This window comes from Lutra lutra, chromosome 2 (assembly GCF_902655055.1).
Source record: "Lutra lutra chromosome 2, mLutLut1.2, whole genome shotgun sequence".
Classification (NCBI taxonomy): domain Eukaryota; kingdom Metazoa; phylum Chordata; class Mammalia; order Carnivora; family Mustelidae; genus Lutra; species Lutra lutra.
In genome coordinates this window covers 74,130,039-74,156,678 of record NC_062279.1, presented here as the reverse complement: position 1 = coordinate 74,156,678, position 26,640 = coordinate 74,130,039, and the positions used below count along the sequence as shown (strand labels likewise).

The 26,640-nt window shown below is 38.7% G+C and overlaps 1 protein-coding gene across 2 annotated transcripts in view; it reads left to right on the top strand.

The window, feature by feature from the left end:
• The window catches only part of KLHL2 (kelch like family member 2), a 107,532-nt gene that overhangs the window by 12,194 nt on the left and 68,698 nt on the right, over positions 1-26,640 (top strand). The window contains exons 2-4 of one of the 2 annotated variants that reach the window (XM_047717737.1): positions 1,850-1,975; positions 13,303-13,409; positions 24,452-24,573. In XM_047717737.1, coding sequence (XP_047573693.1) covers positions 1,850-1,975; positions 13,303-13,409; positions 24,452-24,573 — 355 coding nt within the window. Of the gene's footprint in view, positions 1-1,849; positions 1,976-13,302; positions 13,410-24,451; positions 24,574-26,640 lie in introns of those variants that run through there. The other variant, XM_047717738.1, reaches the window with a different exon arrangement.

The following is a 26,640-nucleotide window of genomic DNA, read 5'->3' as shown; positions in this document are numbered from 1 at the left end:
TCATGACCTGCACTCCCCACTGTCCCCCAGCCCCAACCTTGGTCTCACCGTTCTGGAACACGCCAACTTCATACAGGTCTTTGCTCTAGCTCTTCATTCCTTCCGGACATTGTCTCACCTCCTGATCCTGGTTCAAATCTCAGTTCTCATTTGGGCTATTGATGATCTGATGACCCTGTTGCCTAATGCAAGTTATATCACTCCATACTCTTGCTTCTCTTTATGTTGCCTGTTTTTTTCCAATCCATTGCTCTTACTTTCTTCTTCTTTTTTTTTTTTTTAATATTTTATTTATTTATTAGAGAGACAGTGAGAGAGAGCATGAGCGAGGAGAAGGTCAGAGGGAGAAGCAGACTCCCCGTGGAGCTGGGAGCCTGATGCGGGACTCGATCCCCGGACTCCAGGATCATGACCTGAGCCGAAGGCAGTCGCTTAACCAACTGAGCCGCCCAGGCGCCCGCTCTTACTTTCTGATGTACTTCTTACTTCAGTGGCTTGTTCTGTGTATTGTTTCTTCCCTCTCTCCCCTCTTCCCTCCTAGAGTCCAAGCTCTGTGAGGATAGGAGTCTTTTTGCTCATTGTTCACATGTATCCCAAGTGCCTAGAACAGCACTTGGTACATAGTTGGCACTCAAATAATATGTGCCTAATGAATTCATGAGAGATAATGTTTTAAAAATGAATGATTCTTTCTAAATGGGTCAGGAAAGGAAGAGGTATAAAGAGAAATGCAGCAGTAAATGATGATGTTTGCCTGTTCTTTGTGTGATATATATACAAGTATGATTTCTTTAGGTTTAATTTGGTATCCTGATTTTTTAATTTAATTGCTTTATTGAGGTATAATTTACATGCCATAAAATTCAACTGTTATAATTGTATAATTCAGTGATTTTTAGTACATTTCTGGAGTTGTGCAGCCATCTCCTCAAAAAGTTCCCTTGTGTCCATTAGCAGTTAATTCCCCTCCCTACTATGGTACCTTGATTTGTTAATTTTTTTGCCCCCCAAGTCTCAAAAGAATAATTTATACAGCAATACTGATTTAGCCCATGCTCTTAAAAATTGTGTTTAAATATGAAGTTAAGTATCATTGCTTAATGTAGGACATTGTATTGAACATTAATAGAAAGAATGAGCTTGAAGAATCAGACTGGCTTCAGCCTCACCCAGCTCTACTATTTAGTTACCCAAATTGGTTTTTTTTTTTTTTTTGCCTTCATCTTTTTATCTGTTAAATGGGGATAATAATAGTAATGAGTTCACAGAGTTGTTTTGAAGATTAAGCAAATAATTCAGGTAAATGACTTAGCACTGTGGCTGCTGTATAGTGAATACTCAGTAAACTCTAGCTAACATGATTAATTTCTTGTTAGAGGAGTAGGTCTGAAATATGTGGGGTAAATAAGCTGGCAGGTGGAGAGCAAAATTCAGATCAGATTCTGAGTTGCTGAAGTTTGTGTAAAATATGATCCTGTTCCTGTCTTGTAATATGTTTGTAAATAATATATGACTACAACAGATTGTTAAAAGCAGGTTAATTTCCAACACAGAGGATCATTTCTCAGCATTTTTATTTCCAGTTGTCTGCTAAATCACTTTTACTGAATTTTCTGTGCTAGTCTCTGACAGAGCTTTGACATGGTAGAGAATACCCACTTTTTTGGTTAAAATCATAGTGAACATCAGAAAATGTTCTGAATTGTGTCTTAATCTTACATTGGGATATATTGTGAGACTTCCTCTAAACGAGTTTGGAAGATTCATTGTATTTCTTGTAGTCTGATAAGCCTGAACTAAATTATCTGTAATAAGATCTTTTTTTGTTGTTTTTTTCTCTTATGTACAGATGCACAAAGCAGGGTCATCAGAAGCCTCTCGATTCAAAAGATGATAATACTGAAAAACACTGCCCAGTGACAGTGAATCCTTGGCATATGAAGAAAGCTTTTAAGGTCATGAACGAATTAAGAAGGTATTGTTCCATTAATATACATGTAACCATGGATCTCTTCCCTTAATTTTTTACTTGTTTATAGTGAATATACTCTTCATGCCTCATTGTTGCTTTGTGTGATACAGAGAACATTAAAAGCTTTTTCTGCAGGTTTTTTATCAGAAGCATAGATAGTAAAAGACTGCTCTGCTCTATCCATGTGGCTAGTCTGAATTGAGATGTTCTGTAAGTGGAAATATATAATAGATTTCCAAGATTTAATACAAAATAGAATATAAAATGTTTTATTAATAAGTTTTAAGAATATTGATTATGTTTTAAAATGAACATACGGGATATCTTGGGTTAAATAGAAGATATTACTGAAATTATTTTCACTTGTTTCCTTTTTTGTGTGATCAGTACAAAATTTTGACATTGCACATATATTTTATACCATATCTATACCTATCTATCTGTATCTATATATCTATTTCTGTCTGTGTATCTATCTAATTTCTACTGGACAGCGCTGGTCTAGGGTTTTTAAGTTACCACAGAGAATATGGAAAGAAGACTGTCAGAGAGGAATACCTAGGTGACTCAGTCGTTAAGCTTCTGCTCTCAGCTCAGATCATGATCTCAGGGTCCTGGGATCAAGGCCCACATTGGGCTCTCTGTTCAGCGGGGAGACTGCGTCTCCCTCTCACTCTCCCTCTCCGCACTCTCTCTCTCACAGATAAATAAATAAAATATTAAAAAAAAAAAAGAAAAGAAAACTATCAGAGAAAAATGTGACTCTCAGTGGTGGTGGAGGTCATAGTGATAGGAATTTTGAGGATTGGTGACATGTCCTTTGCTAAGGTAATTCTCAGGTTTGTTTAGAGTCATGATATGAAAGGAGTGGCTTTAAAAGTTGGTGGAGAGATGTCTGGGGTGGTTCAGTCAGTTAAACATCTGACTCCTGATTTCTGCTCATGTCACGATTTCAGGGCTATGGAATGGAGCTCTGTTCCATGGTGGGTATAGAACCTGCTTCAGAGTCTCTCCCTCTTTCTCTGTACCCCCTTCCCAAAATTGATTGAACCACGAATAATTTTTTTTTTTTTTAATTAAAAGACGAGTGTATGTTTTAACAGTCTCGGTTTTCTTAGCTGTTTGTGGAAGACATGTATTTTTCTTTTTTTAATCCCATCGTTCTCTTTGTGAAAGTCAGTATATTTAAAAGCTTGGGCAATGAAGAAGGGAATGACTTATATTTCCTTCAATCTGTTTCTGCTATGTCTTCCTAAAAGCCCATGCTTTAGGTCCATCATTTGTTTCTTCTTTACTTAAAGATTTAGTAAATATTTATCTTTTTGGTGCCAGAGATACAATGGTGAGCAAAAACAGACATGTAGCTTATGGTTGAGTGCAGGAAGCAGGCATTAATCAGAGAATTACACACATAGTTTACTGTAAATTTTAATGGTAGTAAGTGCTACAAAGGAGGCCTGCCTGGTGCTCTGAACGTGGATTACAGTGCTCAGGAAAGGCTTCCGGGGGAAGATAGAAGTAATTATGTTGAGATTTAAAGCCAAATGGGTTAAAGAAATGAAGCCAGGATGGGGGTGTGGGAGAGATCAGAGGAGGGTTCCAGGTACAGGGATGGCAGTGCCCACATCTGGTGGTGGGAGGGAGCTGGCCTCATTGGAGGAACTGAGGGGCAGCTGGGGTGTTGATGGCCAGGGGGTCTCATGGCAAAAGAGAGAAGCCTGAGTGGGTAGGTGAGGCCCACCATTCTTAGGGCTGTATACATTTTTGTCTTTATCAGGAGTCATCATGGGAGGAAGCCATTGGAGAGTTTTAAACTGGGTGGAGATCAGATTTTCATTTTGAAAAGAACATATTTGCTTCCAGGTGGAAGCTGGATTGGAGAGATGAGAAGGGTAAATTAACTATTACTTGCTTCCTCGTCCTGCTCTGACAGCATTTTTATTTTTATTTATTTACTTTTAAAGATTTTATTCATTTATTTGAGAGAGTGTGCATGCATGTGTGCAAGTGGGGGAGGAGGGAAGCAGCAGAAGGGGAGACTCCCTCTGTCAAGCAGGGTCAAGCAGACTCTCAGCTAAGCGCAGAGACCCACACGGGCCAGTCCTAGGACCCTAAGATCACCACCTGAGCTGAAACCAAGAGTCTGATGCTTAACTGACTATGCCACCTAGGGGTCCCTATTTTTTATTTTTCTTTTTACTAATAATTATTTTTTCCCAAATTTTTGTCTAAACTCTAGTTGACACATTTAACAATTTTTTTTTAAACTCTAGTTAACACATAGTGTAATGACGGCATTTTTAATAAATGTTTTCATTTTAGTCTTTGGGTGAATACGTAGCAGGTCTGGCTGTGCTGTTTTAGTTTTTTAATTCCATTGTAACAGTCGTTAAAGGTAAACTATACTGGCTACTAAATAGAACTGCAAGAAAAAAAGAAAAAACAGTCTGGTCATTTTAAAACTGAGATTTTTAGTGGCTCTTCTTTTTCTTTGAAAAGTCTGGGAAGACTTTTTCTAGGCCTGTTCACATTTCCTCCCATGCCTGTGGGGTGTGGGAGCTGTGGCCTTCCACGGGTGTGAGTAGGTCTCTGTTGACCCAGGCATGACTCACTGAACTTAGGGCAGGTCACACCTTGTCCTGAGGTGGATGACCCAGGTTTGGGGACAAACTCTTTGACCTTGGGCCAGCAGTTTTACTTCTTTGAGGCTGAGTTGTGAAATCAGGAGAGTGGACAGGGTGGAATGTAAGGTTTGTTGCTGCTCTGATGTTCTCTGAGCCTGTGAGCTTTTTTCCTGCTTACCTGCACCTGGTCCTGGGGTTATTTAACACTAGCCTTCCCGTACCTATTTATCCCATTTCGGGTGTGAACTGTATGGTTCAGAAATAGTACCTTGTTCTTTGTGTCACACCGTTTTAGGAGCTAATGTGTCACCAGGCTGGAAGTTGATGATTTTCAGGACAAAGAGTGACCTTTGGAAAGCCAGAGGGTGTTGGTTGCCAGCTCTATGACCCTGTGATTGTTTTAATAAAGTCACTAGCAGGTAGTGTTAAAAAATAAACTCTCTTTGGGGTTCATTAGAACTCCTTTTTTGGTTTGTTTTTAATGTCATTCACTTCTCTCTTACCCCTTACAACCCACTGAGTAATTAAAAAAAAAAATCTCTAAAGAGGCCTACTCCATAAACAGCTGAAGTCTTTTATTTCCTGCCATTGCATCAGTTTCCTGCTGCCAGGAAGGGGTAGCTGAGAGTGGTTTCCTGACTTTTGGGAAGGAATATCTTCCTTGTTGTTACCACTCTGCTCTTGGGCCCTCACCCTCTACCTGGTAGAGTAACAGCGGTACAGTAGGGAATGTGTTTATGAACCTTTGGCTGATGGAAGTGATTGATTTTTGGTTTTGTTTTCTTTTTTAGACAGGAGTCCCAAATATAGCTCTATGTCCTAGCCCATACGAGCTTGAATAACTTAAAACTGCTTGGTTTAAAAAACCCTGCAGTCACTCCTAAACAGTGTATTCAACAAGTATTTGTAGGCAGCTTGTTCTCCTTTGAAATCAGCTCGCCTGCCCAAAAGGCTATGTAGGAGCCAGAAACAGTATCAGACTTGGCCCATTCCCTGTGAAATTCTGGATTGCTGCTGGAGATGTCCAGAGAAGAGGAGGAGGTGGTGGAAAAGACTGTGGGCCAGAGAGGATTTTTCACAGGAGAAATCTACAACGGCCCACAGAATTAGTTTCTGATGGGCCTGATGGTGCCCAGTAGCATTCATACAAAGGACAGTAGTGGAAAGGCATCCTGGCCTGGATAATTGCATGAGTAAGGGAGCGGATAAACAGAACTTGTTGGATAAAGTGAACCAAGAGTTCATGCTGGGGAGTCTCTGCAGACGAGGCTAGGAAGTGGGAGAATGACAGAATTGTGCAGGCTTAAATCACATGATGAATCTGGACTTAATCCTGTGGGCAGTGGGAATCAGGGAAGGTTTTTGTCAAGGGGAGCAGCATTGTAAGATTAATGATGTTGGAGGAACAACCTGGCAGTGTGGTGAAAGCACACATCTTTAGCAACACATCTTTGGCAGGAAAGTCAGCTCTTTAAATTTCCCTAGCATGAATTGGCGGGGGTAGGAGCTTTTCCGAACACTAACATTTTCAGAATCAAATCAATAGGTCTTTACAGAGTGCTTATTATGTGCAACACACTGTATTGGGTCTGTGGAGGAGACAAGCAGACTAAATCTCAGACATGTTTTATTGAGAACATTATGCTGTGTGGGCTTTTTGAGATGACCAAAAAAGGGAAATGTCAGGAGGCAGCATCTTGCCTTCACAATAAATTTTAAACAGAAAAACTTCAGTTTTGTAAGTTATGGGATAAGACTGTATTTGAGCTTTAAAAATTTCAGATACTATTAGTTGGGGGCAGCCTGTTCCTTGTTTAGAAGGAAGATAATTTTGATCCTTAAGTTAGGAGTTGAAAGTTCTTAGTAAGGATAAATCATATGAAGCCATTCAAATGCTCCCCTATACATCACATATAAGTCATAGATATTTACTGGTTCAGTTATAACAGCAGTTTTTACATTTCCAAAGATAATTTAAACAAGAAAGCCTGAAGCTCTCTCTTAAAGGAGCCCTTACTGTATTTTTCCTCCTGGACTTTTAGACATTGTGGGTCCAGATCACTAGTAGGATTAAGTTATCTGTTGTGCAGCTATGAAAAATATGAGTTGTGGCTCTTTAGTTATTTATATTCTGTTGCTTATTTGGCAAGTGAATTAAAGAACAGACCTGAGTGAGTGTTTCTCTTTTATACTACTGTTTTATACTACTGTTTTTAAAAGAGATTTTAGGAAATTACATATGTGAAGTTTTTTTATTGCTCTAATACCTATTTCTTCCTATGGTAAAAGATTGTGAGTTCTTTTATTTTCATATTGTACTAGAGTAGAATATAAAACATTCCTTGAAAGACAGAGCAGTTGGGAAGAGCCCCCAAATCAAATAGACTTGTTTATTTAGAAAATTTAAGATAATGGTTTGATGCTTTTAGGCTCAATTTAACTGGTAATCTTCTACAGTGTTTCTTTTTTTCTTTTCTATTTTTTAAGATTTTATTTATTTATTTGACAGAGATCACAAGTAGGCAGAGAGGCAGGGGAAAGCAGGCTCCCTGCTGAGCAGAGAGCCCAATGTGGGACTCCATCCCAGGACCCTGAGACCATGACCTGAGCCGAAGGCAGAGGCTTAAACCACTGAGCCACCTAGGTGCCCCACCGACAGTGTTTCTTAAGCACATGTGATTGATCTCTTTTTCAGTGTTGTTTATTTTTTTGTGCATTTTTAAAAAATATTTATTTATTAGAGAGAGAGCAAGAGCGCACAAGTAGGCAGAGCAGGCAGAGGGAGAAGCAGGCTCTCCACTGAGCTGGGAGCTCCACGTGGAGCTCTGTCCCAAGACCCTGGGATCATGACCTGAGCAGAAGGCAGCCACTTAATTGACTGAGCCACCCAGGCTCCCCTTAGGTGGTGTTTCTTGAGGATGGATAGAATCATTGAACATTTCAAAGTGTACAAATAATAGATAGCAGGGAAATAGTTTACTGACCCAACTTGTTTCTTTTCCCTTTCTTTGTGTTGTTGAATACCTACCATACATGAGATAGTGTTCTGTTTCAAAGCTCACTTTCACTAGGCCCTCTTAAATCTGAAAATCAGAAGCTCTTACTGTGGCTTTTTTCTTTTAATTATTATAGCTAAGAGTACCTCATGATTTATTTTACCAATTTAAAAAAAAACCTTTTAATGAGGAAGTTTCTTTGTCTACATCTTATATATTCTATCACATAAGCTTTTCATCACGTGTTCAAAAACTGCTCTCTTTATTACTTTTCCCCCTGAAATCCCTCATCTTCCTCATTTCTCTGTTCTCCCTTTCCCTACCAGCTTTCCTCTGTCCCTAATATCTTCTTTCACTTTATTTTTAATTACTTTTTCCATCTTCTCCTCTCAACTGTGACCAAGTGTTCTTGCAGGTCGTCTGCTCTGGAGATGTTACCTTCCCTTTTCTGAGGTGTTAGGTGACACGCTTTCCCCCGTCTTCCTGTGGCTGTTTTGTCATTTTTCACATCGTTCTGCTGTCTTGATTCTATTTGAAAAGAATAGTATTCTCTATTCTGGGACCCTTTACTAGTTTCAGGCAGTTTCTAAGTCACTGACGAGTAGTTTTCCCTAACTTTCCAAATTGACTGTCACCACTTCCTGCTTCCTATTTGAAAATCTTGGCAGGTGCAAATCTGTTGAGGGGGTTGTGCTGTTTTTCAGGACTTTTACTATGATGGTGAATCTTATTAAACCCAGCATCCTGAGTTTTCTCTGTACTTAACTGCCACAGAAATTAAAATTCCTATCAAAATCAAACCACCATGGTTTTAAGAAAAAGAAGGAAGACAGTGGTGACACTTGTCAGGGAGTTCTATTGCTCTTCGAGATTATTGACATTATAGCCACATTGTATCTCTCTTGTCTTTTGAATAAAATTGTCAGGTACAGGAGGTTTGGTTAAATATGACTAAGTCAGCAGTCATGAAGCCTTTCATGTTTAAACCAGCTCATCTCCTCATCCCACCTCCCTTCGTGCTGAGGACAGTATTCCATGATGCAGCCATGTCCCGAACAGCAACTCCACATCTGCCTCACCCTCTGGTTCCTGGCCAGTTTTTAATCTCCTTGGTTTCTTTCCTTCTTGCCTTGATTTCTGACCCCTTGCCTCATTTCTTTTTATGTCTTGCTGTTATTTATTTATTCTAACACCTGATGCTCTTTCAGAGATGACTGTGGGCACCTTCTTGGGCTCTAGTTTGTGGTTTGCCCATGGACTCTGGCTGGCAGGTCATCTCTCCAGCCTGCTGCTTCAGCTGTTCCTCTGATTCTACTCCATGTGGCAGGAGTGCCTCCAGGTTTTCCCTGGCATCTGAGGGAGGCAGATGGACAGATGCCATGTGATTGCCTCATGACCCCCACTTCTAGTAGAAAGTAAATTCTTTTTTTTTTTTTTTTAAGATTTTATTTATTTATTTGACAGAGATCACAAGTAGGCAGAGAGGCAGGCGGGGGGTGGGGATGCAGGCTCCCCTCTGAGCAGAGAGCCCCATGCGGGGCTTGATCCCAGGACCCTGAGATCATGACCTGAGCTGAAGGCAGAGGCTTTAACCCACTGAGCCACCCAGGCACCCCAGTAGAAAGTAAATTCTTATTTCATGTGACTACTCATTATTTTTGACCTCTCAGAGCTGGATGGTCTGTTTTACTTTGAGAAAATAGATATACAGCAGTGATAGGTTTTTTTTCCAGTCTTAGCAATCAGTCACTTTGTATCAGTAAACTAAAGGATGTCTTGGTATGTTCGGGCATGTTTCATTAATTTTCAAAACAGTATGTTTCCTGAGAAGGACCAGTTTGCATGATGATATTTCATTTAGGAGATGGAGTGCCTTTCATTTTCCTGGGCAATTTGAGTTTTACATAAGGCTTGTATAATGTTTGCTCTTCTCTGCGTTTGAACTTAGAAGCAACTTCCTTTGCAAAAGCCTCTTAAGGTTGGGGTTGGCCTCTCTTGTGTGTTCCCACACACCCCACGCCTGCCACACCTTAAAAGTTATAAGTTCATTTTTGTAATTACCTGCTAGCTTATGTGTTTCTTCCCAGTTGACTGTCAACTCCTTGTTATTCATGGACGTGATCTTGCTGTTGTAAATGAGTGTAGTGTGTGCTTGCTTCGGCAGTATGTCCAGTAAATGAGCATAGTGCTGGGCGCACAGTAGCCACTCTCAATATTTGACAAATGAATGAATACATGTGAATTTTGCTAAATAGCAACTTTATTTGTCTTGTTATTCAGGAAGACTTTCCCTTCTGCAGTTCATTCCCTCATTAGATTTCAGGTAATAGGAATATGAACTCAGAAACTTACCATGTAGACTTTGGGTATGTGCTGGTAAAGATGTTGCTCTTTTTTTTATTGCCAGACTTTTCATTTGTAGCTCACTCCTCCTTTCCCAGAAGTTATTCTGCTTCTTATGAACATGCACATTTGCAAAGAGGTAAGAGCCAGACTCTTAGGCACACAAAGTGTGTCTGAAAGAAGTTCGGCTGAAAGAAGTTTGGTCAGCTCTCTCTTGCCTTTGAGTGCTGTTTTAAAATATGGTATTGCTGGAAACAAAAAGATAAAAAAATCAAACACTAGAACTAAATATGTTATTGTTTTGGAATGCGACCCCTAGATTCTGTGTGACCCAGCCTAGGGTGCGGCTGCATGCTAATTTGACAGTATGTTTACTTTATTAGTTAACTAACATCAGCTAATAAGCTGGGAAGGCCAAGCTAATTACGTGACAACCAGCAGGTGTTATGCTAGATGGTTTCAATCAATGAGTGATTGTAATTGAAGTTAAATGTAATTAATTATGTGATTTGGGGGTGTTCAAGTATAATTCCACTTAAGTTCCATCTTGAAATTAGAGCACTAAGAAGGACTACTACTAACAGAAGGAAAATAGGTGTAACGATGTACTTGACTCATGTTTGAGTTGTGTCCAGATGCCCTGGTCATTATAGGAACACCTGGATGGCTGCATTCTTGAGAGGCTGTGTGCAACTCTGCTGACCTCAACCCCTCCCTCTCCTGCTCTTTGCTCACTCTTCTCTCTCTGCTTTTCTTCTTCTGGGGGTCCCCATGGTTCTGTGCTGCTTCAGGTCTGTACAGCACACACTCTTCTCTCTGTTAGGGAGTTCTCTTGTTCCATTTCCACTCTGCTGATGCGTACTTGTTTTTAGAACTCAGCTTCAGGTCAGTAGCTGAAGGAAGACTCTTCTGACCACTCCTCTGATTTAGATATTCCCACAGCACCTTTACGATGATGTTTTCCACTTGATCCTATAATTTTGGCATCATTAGTCCTTACTGCTAGGCAGCTTAAGGGCAGAGATGATCTTGCAGTGATTTGTTGAATTTGATTTTTCTAAATATTCTTGTAGAGGTAGTGATAAAAACCCACTAAAATTAGGCCTTTCATAAATTATATATAGAACTTTAAAAAATGTTTCTAGAATATAGTATGTCAACTAATAAATCGTGCTGTTTGATTTATACTTTTTTAAAAACAGATTTTATTTCTTTTTCAGAGATGGAGAGAGCATAAGCAAGGGGAGTGTCAGGCAGAGGGAGAGACAGGCTCACCACTGAGCAAGGAGCCCAATGTGGGACTCGATTCCAGGACTGTGAGATCATGACCTAAGCTGAAGGCAGATGCTTAGCAGACTGAGCCATCCAGGTGTCCCTGATTTATACTTCTTATTCCCTGTTTTATTCAGGTTTTACCAAGTCTTGAAATAGCACAGCTTTAGGTGGTTTTGTGTAGTGGTTAAAAGGCTTTGGAGCCAGACTCCATGGATTTGAATCCTGGCATTGCCAATAGTGGGGACTTAATGGCTGGTTGTTCATCTTTAACCTTGACTTTCCCAGTTATAGATTTTGGGGGTAAAAAATCCTAATAATACCTACCTCATAAGGACTATGGTGGGGTCTAAATGAGATGATAAATGCAGGTAAAGCTGTTACCTAGCATTCTTCTAAAAACACCACTGGCTTTTCCCATGGTTACTTGTGAACCCACGGAATTCATAGACTCGCAGATTGGTTTTATATCCTCCAAGCAGAGAGTAGACTTTGTCAGTTTTCCACAGTGGAGGACTCACAAATGGGTAACCTCAGGCCACCTTTGATGACTCTAATGTGGGACCTGCCTGATGTCTCATAGAGCATTGTGAGCCATTACAGTGACACCCATGAGCCATACTTCAGTCTAAAGGGTATAGCAGACTCATCCGTAGGGAGGCCTGCAACACACTTATCACCACTGCTGTGGGACTCCTTTTTCTTAGTTGCTCTTGGATTGGAGGGAAAATAGATGCCAGTAGGATCTCCAAAAACTTTTGGTGTGAGCGCCACAGAAACAAGTTTGTAAGCAGTGCAGAAAAATGGAAAACTTCGACTTGGTGAAGCCTATGTGAAAATGTTGCTTGTGAGCTCCTAGAAAATTACAGAAGCAGACAGGCCACCCTTGTAGGAAATAGAATATTGGAGGAGGGGGGCCAAGTGTGACCTACATGTGCTATACACATAAACTCAGTGCTTGGGTGTTTGAGGTGTGGAAAGGACTACTTTTGGGCTCACCACACCTGTTTCAGTTATGACATGACTACTGGTAAGATTGGTTTTAGACTTGGAGTCTCTTGCTTGTTCTGGAAGAAGCGTCAGCACCACTTTTTGCCAAAAAAATAATTCTGTGACATTCTCACTTAGCTGGAAAGGCTCATCTAGCAGCTTGTGTAGAATGTAAAAAGTGTTCATCACGTGGTTTTGAATGACTTAAAATGGATAATTCAGAATTGTAGGGATAATTATGTTTGCTGAATAATGGTTTGTTTTAAGGTAACAAAATGCTTTTTAATTTTGTATATGGTAATTTTTTTTAGCCTTGAGGAATGAGATGGTTTGCACTGGTAAAATGTTCTGATTAAGTTAAGCTTCAGATGTCTTATGTGCCTTTTAAAGGTGTAATTGAATTTAAGTTTACCTTTGCTTCATGACCAGCATCATTTTAAGTATCTTTTTTGTGTGTGTACTTTGACCCAATTTGGTTTCCTACATATGTTTTATTTTGTCATCATCTTAATGTCAGACTGTCGTCTGCCACTTCTGCTGATGTTGTTCTCAATTCAAACAACCTCCCCTTTTACAGTCCATTGATGGTTTGCTGCCAGTAATTTACTTTAGGTTGAGAAATCAGTAATCAAATTGGGAAAGATTTCTCTGTTAAACAAAGGCAAGATTCTAGTGAGGGCCCAATGCCTGCCAGGCATTTGTCATGACTGTTTCCTGTGTGCTTCATGTTTAGGAATTCTCTTTTAGAGGATGGCAGTTTTATTTATTTATTTTTTAAAAATACTTATTTATTTTAGAGAGGTAGAGAGCGCATGGATGGGTGGGACGGGTAGAGGGAGAGAGAATCTGAAGCAGGCTGTGTGCTGAGCGCAGAGCCTAAAGATGGGGTATCAATCCCAGGATCCTGAGATCAGGACCTGAGCTGAAATCAAGAGTCAGCGGCTTAACTGATGTGCTACCCGGGTGCCCCACAGGATGGCACTTTTAAAAGTTAGCCTCAACTTCAGAAGAGTGGGCTTTTACTATAGTATATTTGCATAGGATGTTCAATACATTTATTATTGGTATCATTAAAATTTTTTTTCTCTCTCTACTTTGTAAACAGTCAAAATTTGCTGTGTGATGTCACAATTGTGGCTGAAGACATGGAAATCTCTGCTCATAGAGTGGTGCTGGCTGCCTGTAGTCCTTACTTTCATGCCATGTTTACAGGTATGAAATGTCTTAGTTATGGGTGTTTTTAAAATGTATCCAGATCTGGGCTTTTCTCTCGATATTTTCTTTTATTAATATTTCACTGTTAGGAAATTCAGTATTGTAGTGGAAGTAAATGCTCTTTGTTTCAAATTCCTCTTCCTCATTGTTTTTCGTTTTTGTAATCATGTGTATGTGTACATTGCATTCACATACTCAGAATTTTATGCTCAGTTTTCCCCCTTTATATTTATGTTTACACATATTGACTCAGTTTACTTTCCTGCTATTTATAACAACTTTTGGCACTTTGTTATTTTGGCAGAAGCAAAGTTTTTACTTTTTTACTGTTTACTTTTTACTGTTTATGTTTTTACTCTTTCCATTTTTTTCAAGTGATTTTCACATATGCTTCATTTATTCTATATCATGAATAAAGAGATGTTTATTTAATATCCTTTGACTTGGATACATAAAAAAATAGGGTGAACACTTAGGTAACTGTACATACATACATACATACAGAGAATGATTTCAGTACTTCTGGAAAAAAGTAATTTATGCCTGCAACAGTTGAAGTCCTTAACCTCATTCTTTTTTTTTTTTTTTAATTTTATGCATTTGAAAGAGCGAGCCTATGAGCACATGAGCAGAGGGAGAGGGAGGGAGAAGCAGATTCCCTGCTGAGTTTGAGCCTGATGTGGGCTCAATCCCAGGACCCTGAGATTATAACCTGAGCTGAAGTCAGACATGTAACTGACTGAGCCACCCAGGTGCCCCCTTAACCTCATTCTTTAAAAAAAAAAAAAAAAAAAATTGTGTTACGGTACAAAGAAATGAAGTTATATGTTCTAACAGTGAGCTTATAATCTTATGAGTATTGGTTGGACAAACAGAATACTTATAAATACAAACATATTACACAAAAAAGCATAAATATAAAACCATTCATACTTTAGAAGTCATGAAGTATTTCTTGTGCTTAACATTTTGCTTAGATACTTTAAGAAATACAGACCAGTGTAAGTGTGCTTCCTGCCCTGGTAATGATATGCACACTTTAAGTATGCAGTAGTGTATGGAAGATCTGGGTGCCTAGGCAGTGATGCTGGTGGTAAGGGCTGTGATGGGCAGCACTGAGAGAAGGGGATCTGACATTCCTAAAACCTGATAGGTTTAAAGGGTTCACACAACGTGAAGATGAGTGTGGAAGGCCATGTGAAAAGGATGGGCTTAGTGTTTTAGGAGTAGAGGAGAGTCTGGAGCCCCTCAGTATTCAGCCTGTTGCAGCCTTACTGTTCCTGAACAGTTAAATAATCAAGAATGTAGGAAGGATAGCAGAGGGGCTGTGAGCCAAGTTGGAAGGGTGCCTTTAGCTGAGGCTGATTTGAAAAGTCAATACTGATGAAGTGAGACTAGTAAAATTTTTATGTTCTAGGGTTCATTTCAGTGTCGTGGTTCACATTTATTTCTCCTGGACAGCTTTCTCAACAGAGTCTCTAGGCTTATGAGAGGAGGGTTCTAGTTGGAATGTGTTGGCCTAATTTAGGAATTCCCTAGTATATAGCGTTGTCCCCTGTAAGTAGCATTCTCTCAGTTGACATTTCTGTTGCTACTTCCTTGTTGGAAACAATGGGAAGCTCATGTCATCAATTTATGCTTTAGTTTCCCCATCTGGAGAAGGGGGATAATCATATTACCCATTTCCTAGGATTTTTGTAAAAATTAAATGCGATCATGTATGTGAATTTCTAAGCTGTTTACTTGGCACATAGAAAATACACAATTAATTTTGGCTGTAATTATGGTTATTATTATTATTTTAATTGAAGAATAGCAGACACACAATGTTCCATTAGTTTCAGGGTTACAACATAGTGATTCAGCATCTCTATATGTTATGCTGTGCTCACCACAAGACTAGCCGCCATCTGCCACCATACAACAGTGTTACAATATCATTGATTATATTCCCTGTGCTGTATCTTTTAGCCCCATAACTTATTCACTCCCTAGCTCCCCTTTGCTCATTTTGCTCATCCTACCACCCTATCTTCTCTGGTAACCACAAGTTTGTTCTCTGTATTTGTGAAACCACAAGTTTGTTCTCTGTATCTGTTTCAGCTTGTTTGTTCTGTGTTTTCGATTCTGTATATAAATAAAATCATGTGGTATATATTTTTCTCTAACTTATTTCATTAGCATGATACCTTCTAGGTCTATCCATGTTGGCTCAAATGCTAAGATCTCATACTTTTTTACAGTTGAGTAGTATCTATTCATAGTAGATATGTACCAAATCTTTTTTCCATTCATCTATTGATGGCCATTTGGTTTGCTTTCATATCTTGGCTATTGTAAATAATGCTGCAGTAAACACAGGGGTTGTATATATTTTTTCAAGTTAATTTTTTTTTTTTTTTGGTAAATCCAAAATATAGAAAGAACTTACACAACTTAACACCAAAAACCCCCGAATAATTCAATTACACAATGGACAGGGGACCTAAATAGACATTTTTCCAAAGAAGACCAATGATGGGCAATAGACATGTGAAATGATGCTCAACATCATTAATCATCAAGGAAATGCAAATCATATCTGTCAGAGTTACTAGAATCAAAAAGACAAGAAAGAACAAGTATTGGCAAAGATATAGAGAAAACAGAACTTTTTTGCACTACTAGTGGGAATGTAAGTTGGTACAGCCACTATGGAAAGCAGTATGGAAGTTCCTCAAAAAATTAAAAACAAGCATCCCACATGATCCATTATTTTTCTTATGCTCTAAATTTCTAAATGTCTTTATATTCTATAAGAGTAGAAGATTGAGGAAGTCTAGAAGATTGAGGAAGTCTTAGACTGGACTATTTTTCTTAAAGATTTTATTTATTTATTTGAGAAGGAGAGATAGAGATAGCCACAGAGAGCACAAGTGGGGAGGAGAGAGAGAAGTAGGCTCTCCACTGAGTAGAGAGCCTGATGTGGAGCTCCCATCCCAGAACCCCGGCATCATGACCTGAGCCGCCAGTTTCCCCAACTAGACTACTTTTTGATGAATGTTTTATTTTCCACAGAGTTACAAAAATATATTATGAACTTAAAACTGCAAGATCAAGGTTAATTTCCTTTCTCTTCAAAAGATAGCACTTAGAGTCTCCAGTCTCCCTCAATTTTGCATATCCAGAAACATGAATGCTGGATAGGGGTGGAGGATCTTATTATATCTTTGTTCTCCTTTTCTGTTTACTTTATGATCTAAACTACATTTTACTTTCCCTCTTTTTTTTTTTTTTTGGTCTAACGAGTCTCAATTCCTCATATTTTAGCTGATATCCAATTTATGAATGTGTGGGCTTTGCCTAATGATGGGAATGAGAGGCCCTGAAGATATTCTGATTCTATAAATATCCCTAGTTACTCTAGTAGGTGGGTAGTTCTTGCAGTCCAACATGCTTCTGAGGTTTTACCGTCTATATGTAGTCAATTTCAGATGGCAGTGTACTAAGATAAGTGCAAAATAATGGATACTGTATTAATTTCTGATACATATAAAATGAATACCTCAATTATGTTGTTTTTTCATAACTTTTTTAAGGCATGTTTTACATATTATAAAATTTACCCATTTCAAGTGCAGTGGTCAGTGACTTTTAGTAAATGTATTGAGTGGTCATCACTGTAAATCAATTTTGGAACTTTTTAAAAAAGATTTTATTTATTTATTTATTTGTCAGAGAGAGGGAGAAAGCACACACAAACAGGGAAGCGGCAGGCAGAGGGAGAAGCAGGTTCTCTGCAGGATTCAATCCCAGGACCTGGGAATCATGACCTGGGCTGAAGTCAGACGCTTAACCTATTGAGCCACCCAGGATTCCCAGTTTCGGAACATTTTTATTCCCACATTAATGATTTTGAATTCATCCATGTCATAATATGTATCATGAATTTGTTTTTTTATTGCTAAATATATACAGTTGTATAGATACACCACAGTTTGAATGTCCAGTCACCTGTTGATGGATATTTGGGTTATTTCCAGTTTTGTGCTATTATAATAATCCTGCTGTAAATATCCACGTGCAGTTTGTGTGGACATTTAATTTTATTTCTCAAGAGAATAGGTACATAGGAGTGGAATTGCTGGTCCTATGGTAAATTTCTGTTTAACTTAAAAAAGACTGCTATGCTGTTTCTATTCCTACCATTAATGTACGGGAGTTTCCACTTCTCCACATCTTTGTCAACACTTGTTGCTTCTTTTTTTTTTTTTTTTTAAACTTGTAGTCATTCTATTGGGTATAAAATGGCAGTTTTAATTTGTACTTCCCTAATGACTGATGACGTTGAGCTTCTATCTTTTCATATGTTTACTAGGCTTGACTTTTATGGTTCTTTAGCAATAGATGCTAGTCACCTTTCTGGCAATCTTTGTACATTTTCTACTTTTGAATCCACTGAATAAGTACATCATTCAGAGATTAGGTAAGGAAGATAAGGAGATTTGGTCTAGGTGGTTTATAATATGTACATACATTTATTTATGTTTTGCTAGAATATGAGTCCATTATTTCTTTTTCGTTTACTTCTCTTTTCTTTTTTTTTTTTTTTTTGGCCTGAGGCCCTGTTAACTTTGTTTTTAAAAAAATAGTGAAGCCAACCAGTAGACCTTTATATGCTTCCATTGCATCATATGTTATATATATTTATTTTTTCCTGCTTCGTGGATAATCAGAAGTGTTTGCAATGGCACAATGTGCAAGGGCACACTCTTGTTTTCCTGTGACTGCCTGTCAGGAAATGGGGAATATGCACATGTCCTTTTTTGGCCCTTGTTATTAATTTCCCATAAATTGTAGGGGAATTTTTCATTGAAATTATAGCACCTAAAAAAGAATTATGTTACTCATTGTAATTCCAAGTAGAGAAGGGAGGTGAAAAGTAATTCTGTGATAAACTCACAAGTTTTTACTCTGCGAAATATGGGCCTATTTAGAGCAAGGCCAGGTGGTTTAACTGTTACTTGAGAAAGCATATATCAGATAAAGGTTCTTGCGCTTTTAGGTTACTGGTTACAAATGTGGCATTTAAAATGCCATTTCTCTTACACAGATACATTTGAGGCTTATTTAGTGCCACAGGCTAAAATATCTGACATCAAATGGGAAATAATGAATTTTTATTTTTATTCTTTGTTTTGTGTTTTTTGATGATTTCTTTTGTCATATTGAACATGATTCAGTAAGTTAGAATAGGAAAAGGTAGATTATCATTTGCATAATTAAGAAGTGAGATTTTTAAAAAGGTGTTTGGTTATAATTATCTAAGATTCATGCTTTCATTCATCAAAAAATATTTATTGAGCATCTCTTGTGTGCTAGATCTAGGTGTGAGGACTTCAGAGATGAACAAGATAGATAAGTCCCTGTTCTCATGATTCTTCTTAGCAGGGGAGGAAAGGTTAGAGAGTAGATGTAAAGAAAAGATCATTTCTGATATCACTGACTGCTGTGAAGAAAATCAAATAGGGTGTTGTGCATAAAGAGCCTAAATTAGGATGCTTTAGTCTACACATGACAGAAACTCCACTTAAACTGGTTTAAATAGTAAGGAAATGTATTCTCTCATAACTGGGAAGTAGGCTGGACACCAAGCCTGGTCAGATCTGCAGCTTGAGAATTTCATCAGGGTTCTGCTTCCTTCTCTCTCTGCCCTGCTGTTTGCAGTGAAAATGTTATCTCAAGGTTGCTCCCCCTTATGAATGACAAGATGCCTATGGAGTGGACCCAGCATCTCAAGGAAGGAGAGGGAGGGCGTGCTTTTTCTTTTTTTCTCTCTTTTAGGGTCTAGCAGACTTTTTCCAGAAGTTACTCAGACTAGACCAAAACTGGCAGGGGAATACGGCTACAGTGTTTGCCTCAGATTAGTGGTAGGATTGGGGAATTATGTACCATGACCATCATAGAGAATGGCTCACAGGGACATCTGGGTCAGCTTTCCAGAATGAAAATACCTGTGTGTCATCTATAAAGAACTCCTCAAACTCAACACACACAAAATAGATAATCATATCAAAAAATGGGCAGAAGATATGAACAGACATTTCTCCAATGAAGACATACAAATAGCTATCAGACACATGAAAAAATGTTCATCATCACTAGCCATCAGGGAGATTCAAATTAAAACCACATTGAGATATCACCTTACACCAGTTAGAATGGCCAAAATTAGCAAGACAGGAAACAACATGTGTTGGAGGGGATGTGGAGAAAGGGGAACCCTCTTACACTGTTGGTGGGAATGCAAGTTGGTGCAGCCTCTTTGGAGAACAGTGTGGAGATTCCTTAAGAAATTAAAAATAGAACTTCCCTATGACCCTGCAATTGCACTACTGGGTATTTACCCCAAAGATACAGATGTAGTGAAAAGAAGGGCCATCTGTACCCCAATGTTTATAGCAGCAATGGCCATGGTTGCCAAACTGTGGAAAGAACCAAGATGCCCTTCAACGGACGAATGGATAAGGAAGTTGTGGTCCATATACACTATGGAGTATTATGCCTCCATCAGAAAGGATGAATACCCAACTTTTGTAGCAACATGGACGGGACTGGAAGAGATTATGCTGAGTGAAATAAGTCAAGCAGAGAGAGTCAATTATCATATGGTTTCACTTATTTGTGGAGCATAACAAATAGCATGGAGGACATGGGGATTTAGGGGAAGGGAGTTGGGGGAAATTGGAAGGGGAGGTGAACAATGAGAGACTATGGACTCTGAAAAACAGTCTGAAGGGTTTGAAGAGGTGGGGGGGTAGGAGGTTGGGGGAACCAGGTGGTGGGTATTACAGAGGGCACGGACTGCATGGAGCACTGGGTGTGGTACAAAAACAATGAATACTGTTATGCTGAAAATAAATTTAAAAAAAAGATTAAAAAAAATTTAAAAAAATTTAAAAAAATTTTTAAATAAAATAAATAATATTTTAAAAATTAAAAAAAAAAAAAAAAGAAAATACCTGTGTGTCAGTAGCTTCTTTGTGACCCAGGACTAATGACAAACAAAGGGACAATAATGATTAGGTTACAAATGAATCTGAAGAGTAATGGAGTAAAATTTATGTATTACACATAGCTGTAAATTTGCCATTCACTTTTTAGAATTTCAGCACAGTAAAAGATACTGCATTATACTTTTATATTTTTCTCAGATATTTTTATGCTAAACAGTAATGGAAATTAGAATGATAGGATTTTTGCGTTGAAATGGATCTTAGGATTTGCTGTCCTAACCTATTCACTTTTTAGAACTTTATAGTGCATAAATAAAGTCACCAGTTTTTGCTGGGTTTCAGGAGCCTTGATTAAAGGTCTTTGTGATGGGAATGTTTCTATCCACAAATATGTCTGTAAACTTTTATAATTGGGAGGACTTCATTTTTTACTCAAAAAAAGTAGAGATGATGCAGTGTTCCCTAATGAAGTATTTATCTTGCCCTAGAATGTATAGTAGATGTTCAGTAAATTTGACTAAAATCCTTCATAGCTAGAAACCCATGTTCAAGACTAATTCACATGTTAATTTTGTTGAGTAAAGATGCTACATTTTAGATTGGCACATGTTTCACTTTTTATTCTTCTAGTCATTCCTTTACCCAACCAGAATTTATTGGGTATCTATAATAGGTCAGGCATTATGGGGTGTAGAGATAAGATGAAAAAGACATCTTGCTCTCAGGGAGCTCAAGAATCCAGGTAGGGAGAGCTAAGTACTATTAGGACAGAGTGGATTTGCAGGAGGTACCCAGGTATACCCAGGGTAAGAGCCTAACCCAGCTTTGGGCCACCAATAGGTAAGTCTACATGGAGAGAGGGTCCAGCTGACTCCTGAAGAATGGGGATTAGCCTGGGGAATGAGAGTGGGGAGACAAAGAGGACAAAGCTGATAAAGGCATCAAAGCAGGATATCGTTCACTGCATGTGGAAAACTACGGAGGATTTCTTCTGGATATATTTTAAGGCCAGAAGTGGAAGAGAGAGGAAGCTGGATGGTGAAGCAGGGATGGATATGGAAGGATCACCTGTGCCTACACTAGGAGCAGCTGGAGGCTTTTGAGTACCATGGTCAGATCTGTAGAGTTGCCCTATGGGCAAGGAAAGAATTAGGAGGTTGCTGTGCTGGTGTTGGCAAGATATGGTAGGACTCCAGTGACCTAGTGGTGGAAGGGATGGAGAGGAGAGGGGGCATTGATTTGAGGTCTCTCTCAGGTTCATTCTGAAAGTTTTAGTGAATGATGGGATTTATTTATTTGTGTGAGAGAAAGAGAGGGCACAAGCAGAGGGAACGGCAGGCAGAGGGAGAGGCCGTGCCGAGCAAGGAGCCCGATGTGGGGGACCCTGGGATCATGACCTGAGCTGAAGGCAGATGTATAATCGACTGAGCCATGCAGGCATCCCTACAACTCTCTTTAGTATGTGTTTTAGTTCTTAGTATTGCTGGCATTCTCAAACTATTAGTGAAATCTGTGGCAAGCTATTTGTTACTGTTTTTGTAGATTAACATGAAACATAAAGATTATAACATTTTTAAAGCAACATATAATAGAAGTTGAATTTGTTGAAAGCAGATACAGTTTTCTGGGGAAAGAAAGAATTCATTAAAAATGACAATTATGGAATATATGAATTAGCAAAGTATGTCTTATAGTAATATCTTAAAAACTAGGATATTAAAAACTTGTCATAGGACTGATTTCTCACTCAAACATTTAAGTTAAAGTCAGACTTTTTTTTTTTTAAGATTTTATTTATTTATTTGACGGGGAACACTAGCAAGGGGAATGTGAGAGTGAAAAGCAGACTTCCCACTGAGCAGGGAGCCTGACGTGGGGCTCCATCCCAGGACCCTGGATCATGCCCTGAGTCGAAATTAGATGCTTAACCGACTGAGCTACCCAGGCGCCCCAAAGTCAGAATTGTTTTTGTCTAAGCTAGGTCATGCGTTAAGTCCTGAGGGCTGAATTCACTCCTTGAGAACTGAGTATGTGGCTTTATACTTGTGTGGCTCCAGGCCCTGCGAGGCTTTATACATTGCCATAGCCCTATAGGTGAATTAGATGTGACCTTTGTCTAAAGTCCAAGTCCACAGTCCCAACTGTCTTCATGTTAGACACAAAAGAACTTTGAGATGATACAAATCCCATCTGTCTACAAGATCCGGAGAGAGTAGGATAGGGGTTGTGCCTTATATGCAAATGAAGAATTATATTTCTGTATTTCTCAACCTTTCTTTTTTCCTCCCTGTCTTTAAAGGGGAAAAAAACAGGCTGAGGCAACACACACATAAGCCAGTCCCTTGTCTTCCTACTGTAGAGGCATATATACCTCTTCCTCATTAACTATCTTCCCTTGTAATACTGGTAGATGTCCCCCCACCCCCATCTCACCCCTATGCCCCTCCCTGGGAGGTGGCAGGATACTTTTGAGATATTTTAGCTCTTAGGAGAACAGCTTCTTTCTGAGATCTTGTCAGAAATAATCTCTAGGGAAGTATGCAGTTAAATGTACATCACTATTATTATTTCTCTCCTCCCAGGGTTTATGTTTACAAAGAATTCGGTGTAATTATGGATTCCCATAGGCTTTTCTGATAGCTTATGGTCGCTGACAGTGTACCATGGCTAAAAAAAGAAATGAACTTTCAAGAAATCCTGAGGATGTTATCTTGTTTTTCTGACAGATGTTGGATTAAGGTAAAAGTAAGGGGGGGCAGCATCGCTTTTGATGCTGCTGCTTTTATCTTTGTAACCTAATGGAACCAAACCCTTGTGCCAGGTGTCTCATGCACTCAACATAATTTTTAGACTGCCCTCATCATTTTAAATGGAAATTTTCTTTCTCCAGCATTCGACACTTTATGTTTCCCTATGTCTTGGGTCATTTTATGTTGTCCATACATGTGTGGTCAAACCTGCTGCTTTCTCTCCCTAAGTTCCCTTCTCTTTTCTGCTTCCCTGTTTCTTTCCACAAGAAGGATCTTATTTTTGATCCTTGAATGTTCCAGTAGTTCAGTGAGTAAAGGAGAGAGGTCTTACAGCACTTTTTCGCAGGCAGTGAGATAGAAGAACATCTGGCTTTAGTAAGAAAGGCTGGTATAGAAGTGACTTAGGTTTGTGGATAAAGTTACCACAGATGACAAAGAGGAGCAGAACATGGGCTAGAAGATCTCTGTAAGAAGCCCCTTGTCCTTGACTAGCCCTTTTGTGATCCCTCTTTTATCTTGCATTCCCTCAGTGGCTTCTGTAGTTTGTGTTCTAAATGTTTTCTGCATGAGGGTCATGTTGTCCCTGAGGACAAAACCTCTTTGTCCATTGCAGGTCACTCATGCACATGGCAGCCACTGCTGTGCTTGTTGAATGAGTGCTGCTGACCAAGTGAGTCCTTTTTAGCAAGTGCTCATTGCTATTAGCCAAAAGGGGTGACATGGTGACTCTTCTAGTCATGAGTAGAAATCCAAAAAGAAAACAAGCTGCCCACAAGCATGGACCAAAAAAAGCATGGACAGAAGCAGATACTGAACTTAATAATTCCATAGGTATTATAGTTGGGCATGTGGCACGGTCACTGCTTTGATGTGATTTTCAGGTACAAGTGGGTGACAAGTACATTTTCTGGTTTTGGGGGAGGTAATGGAATGTTCTAGGCCTGCAAAAAGTGGCTGTTTGTGTTGCTTATGAAATATAGCGAGTGGCAAGAACATGGCATTGGGGGATGCCTGGGTGGCTCAGTGCTTAAGCCTCTGCCTTTGGCTCAGGTCATGATCCCAGGGTGCTGGGATGGAGCCCCACATCCCGCTCTCTGCTAAGCAGGAAGCCTGCTTCCCCCTCCCTCTCTCTCCCTCTCTCTCTCTCTCTCTCTGCCTGTCTCTGCCTACTTGTGATCTCGGTCTGTCAAATAAATAAAATAATTAAAAAAAAGAGAGAAAATGGCATTGGTATTTTCTTTTCTCTATAGCAGTGGCTTGCTGTAGCGTCAACTCTTCCTTGTTTGTGTTTTAGGTGAAATGAGTGAGAGCCGAGCAAAGAGAGTTCGAATAAAAGAGGTAGATGGCTGGACCCTGAGAATGCTGATCGATTATGTTTACACTGCAGAAATTCAGGTTACAGAAGAAAATGTACAGGTGAGAGTAAACCCCTCATACCATTTAGCTCTTCATACATGCCATTTTTTTTTAAATCAAAAGAGCATACCTGCACCTCAGGATACTTTTTGTACTAAAGTAGTGGAATTCATGATTAAAACTGAATTTCTAAGGAATATTTGGAATGATTACATCTTTCTAATGATGTTTCTGATTTCAATATCTTTTATATTTGAATCTTTGAAGTTTGAATCTATCAGTTCTCTGAATGACACTTGTTTGTGAAAACGCTGTCATACTCATTTATAACTACTGATTGATGCTGCCCACATTTCTCTATTCCCTTGAGTTTAAAATCTACAAAGGATGTTTTTGACTATTAACAGTCTTTACTTCTTTTACTATTATAGCATCTTCTGTAATTCTAGAATTTAGCTAAAATTTAGCATTGCATTTTCTTACTTTCTTTAAAGAACACGTTTTATATATATGATGTAAAGGAATAATACAGATATATATATATATATAGTATATAGTATGTAGTGTAGAAGATGAAAGTGCTTCTTTTAAATTATCTTTTCAGACCATTTTTTATGCAATTATGTATACTCATGCACTCACCCTTGCACAGTTTTCCTGATATAAATATGCCTGTTACTCTGAAACTTGCTTTTTTCACTGTACAAAGTATCTTGAAGTTCTTTACACATCAATATATGTGGGCCCAGCCCCTTCTTTTGACTGGCATCCCATATGTTAATCAGTATATATGATTTTTCCACTTTTATAAAGGTACTGCAGTGAATGAACATTTTTATATTTACATCCAAAACTAGTGGAAAAGATTTCTCAAATGTAATTGGTGGATCAAAGGGTACATGCATGTTTTAATTTTTGATAGGTATGCCAAATTGCCAACTGAAAATTTGTATTTATACTCCTTCCAACAGGTAAACTGTGTTTTGAGGACAATAAAAAGAATTAGGACTAACTTCTTAAGAAATAATCTCTGAATTATACTTGCTCAGATAGGAAAGTGTGGGCTCAATATTTTGTTTCTTGTAATTAGTTGAAATATGATACAAAATTTTTGAGTTTGGAGACTGAAATCTGTGGATATTAACTTGTTAAGACATGCTGTTATTAAATCTGAGATATTGGCAGTGGTGAAGCCTTCTGATGATCTTTCCCAGGTGGCCTTATTTGCCTTTACTTGGAAATCCAGCTCATGAGGTAAAGCATTTGAAACAACCTTGGTTGGTACTAGAGTTGTGTATAAAGGTGTGAATCAACTGTTGTGTGAACTTTTTTTTTTTTTTTTAACCTGGAGAGTGTTTGGTACATGTCATGAGGGAGAACAGTACCAGCATATCATTGCAATCTGATTTTTTCTGTATAGTTATGCTAGTTTCTGGGTTTTGGCTTATCGTTTTGAAAGAGACATTATCTTGGTTTTCTTCGTGCTCCTTTTTAAAAATTCATTTGAGTTCATGGGCCTCATTGTGCCCTGTATTTGACCTTCAACCAATGAATTGCTGATTGTCATAATATGTGACATGAGGGAAATTTGCAAAAGATGATTTAGGCCTAAGAGAATAGACTGTGTGAATTCAGCCCTCAATGCTGTTTGCAGTAGTTCTTGCGGTGGAGACATTGGCCTATGGGGAACTGGGAAAACGCCTCTCATGTTTCTTTTAATAACTGTCACGTTCTAGTCCTGAAATATTAGTCATCATAGCCTTTCAGAAAACCTCTTGCCATGCTGATTTGCCTTTTGTGTATATGTTCAGCTCCTACAGGAATACATTCAGAGTTGTATTTGGCAGACTTACTAAATGCTTAATATTCATGTAGTTTTTATTTTTTGGGGGGGAGGGTGGGGGAAGAGAGCATAGGGATACCTTGGTATGCAAAGCCTCATTTATATTCCATTGAAAAATACTTCTTTTAGGAAAGGCAGTTTAGAAATAAAATTGATTAAAATAAGTTGCCCTTTCTGTAACAAGTATTTTTCAGTGAAATACATAGTAAGGGTTTACCTATGAAGATATGCCAAACTGCTCTCTCTTCTGTTTTGTTTATCTTCGTGTACACTTTGTTAGATCT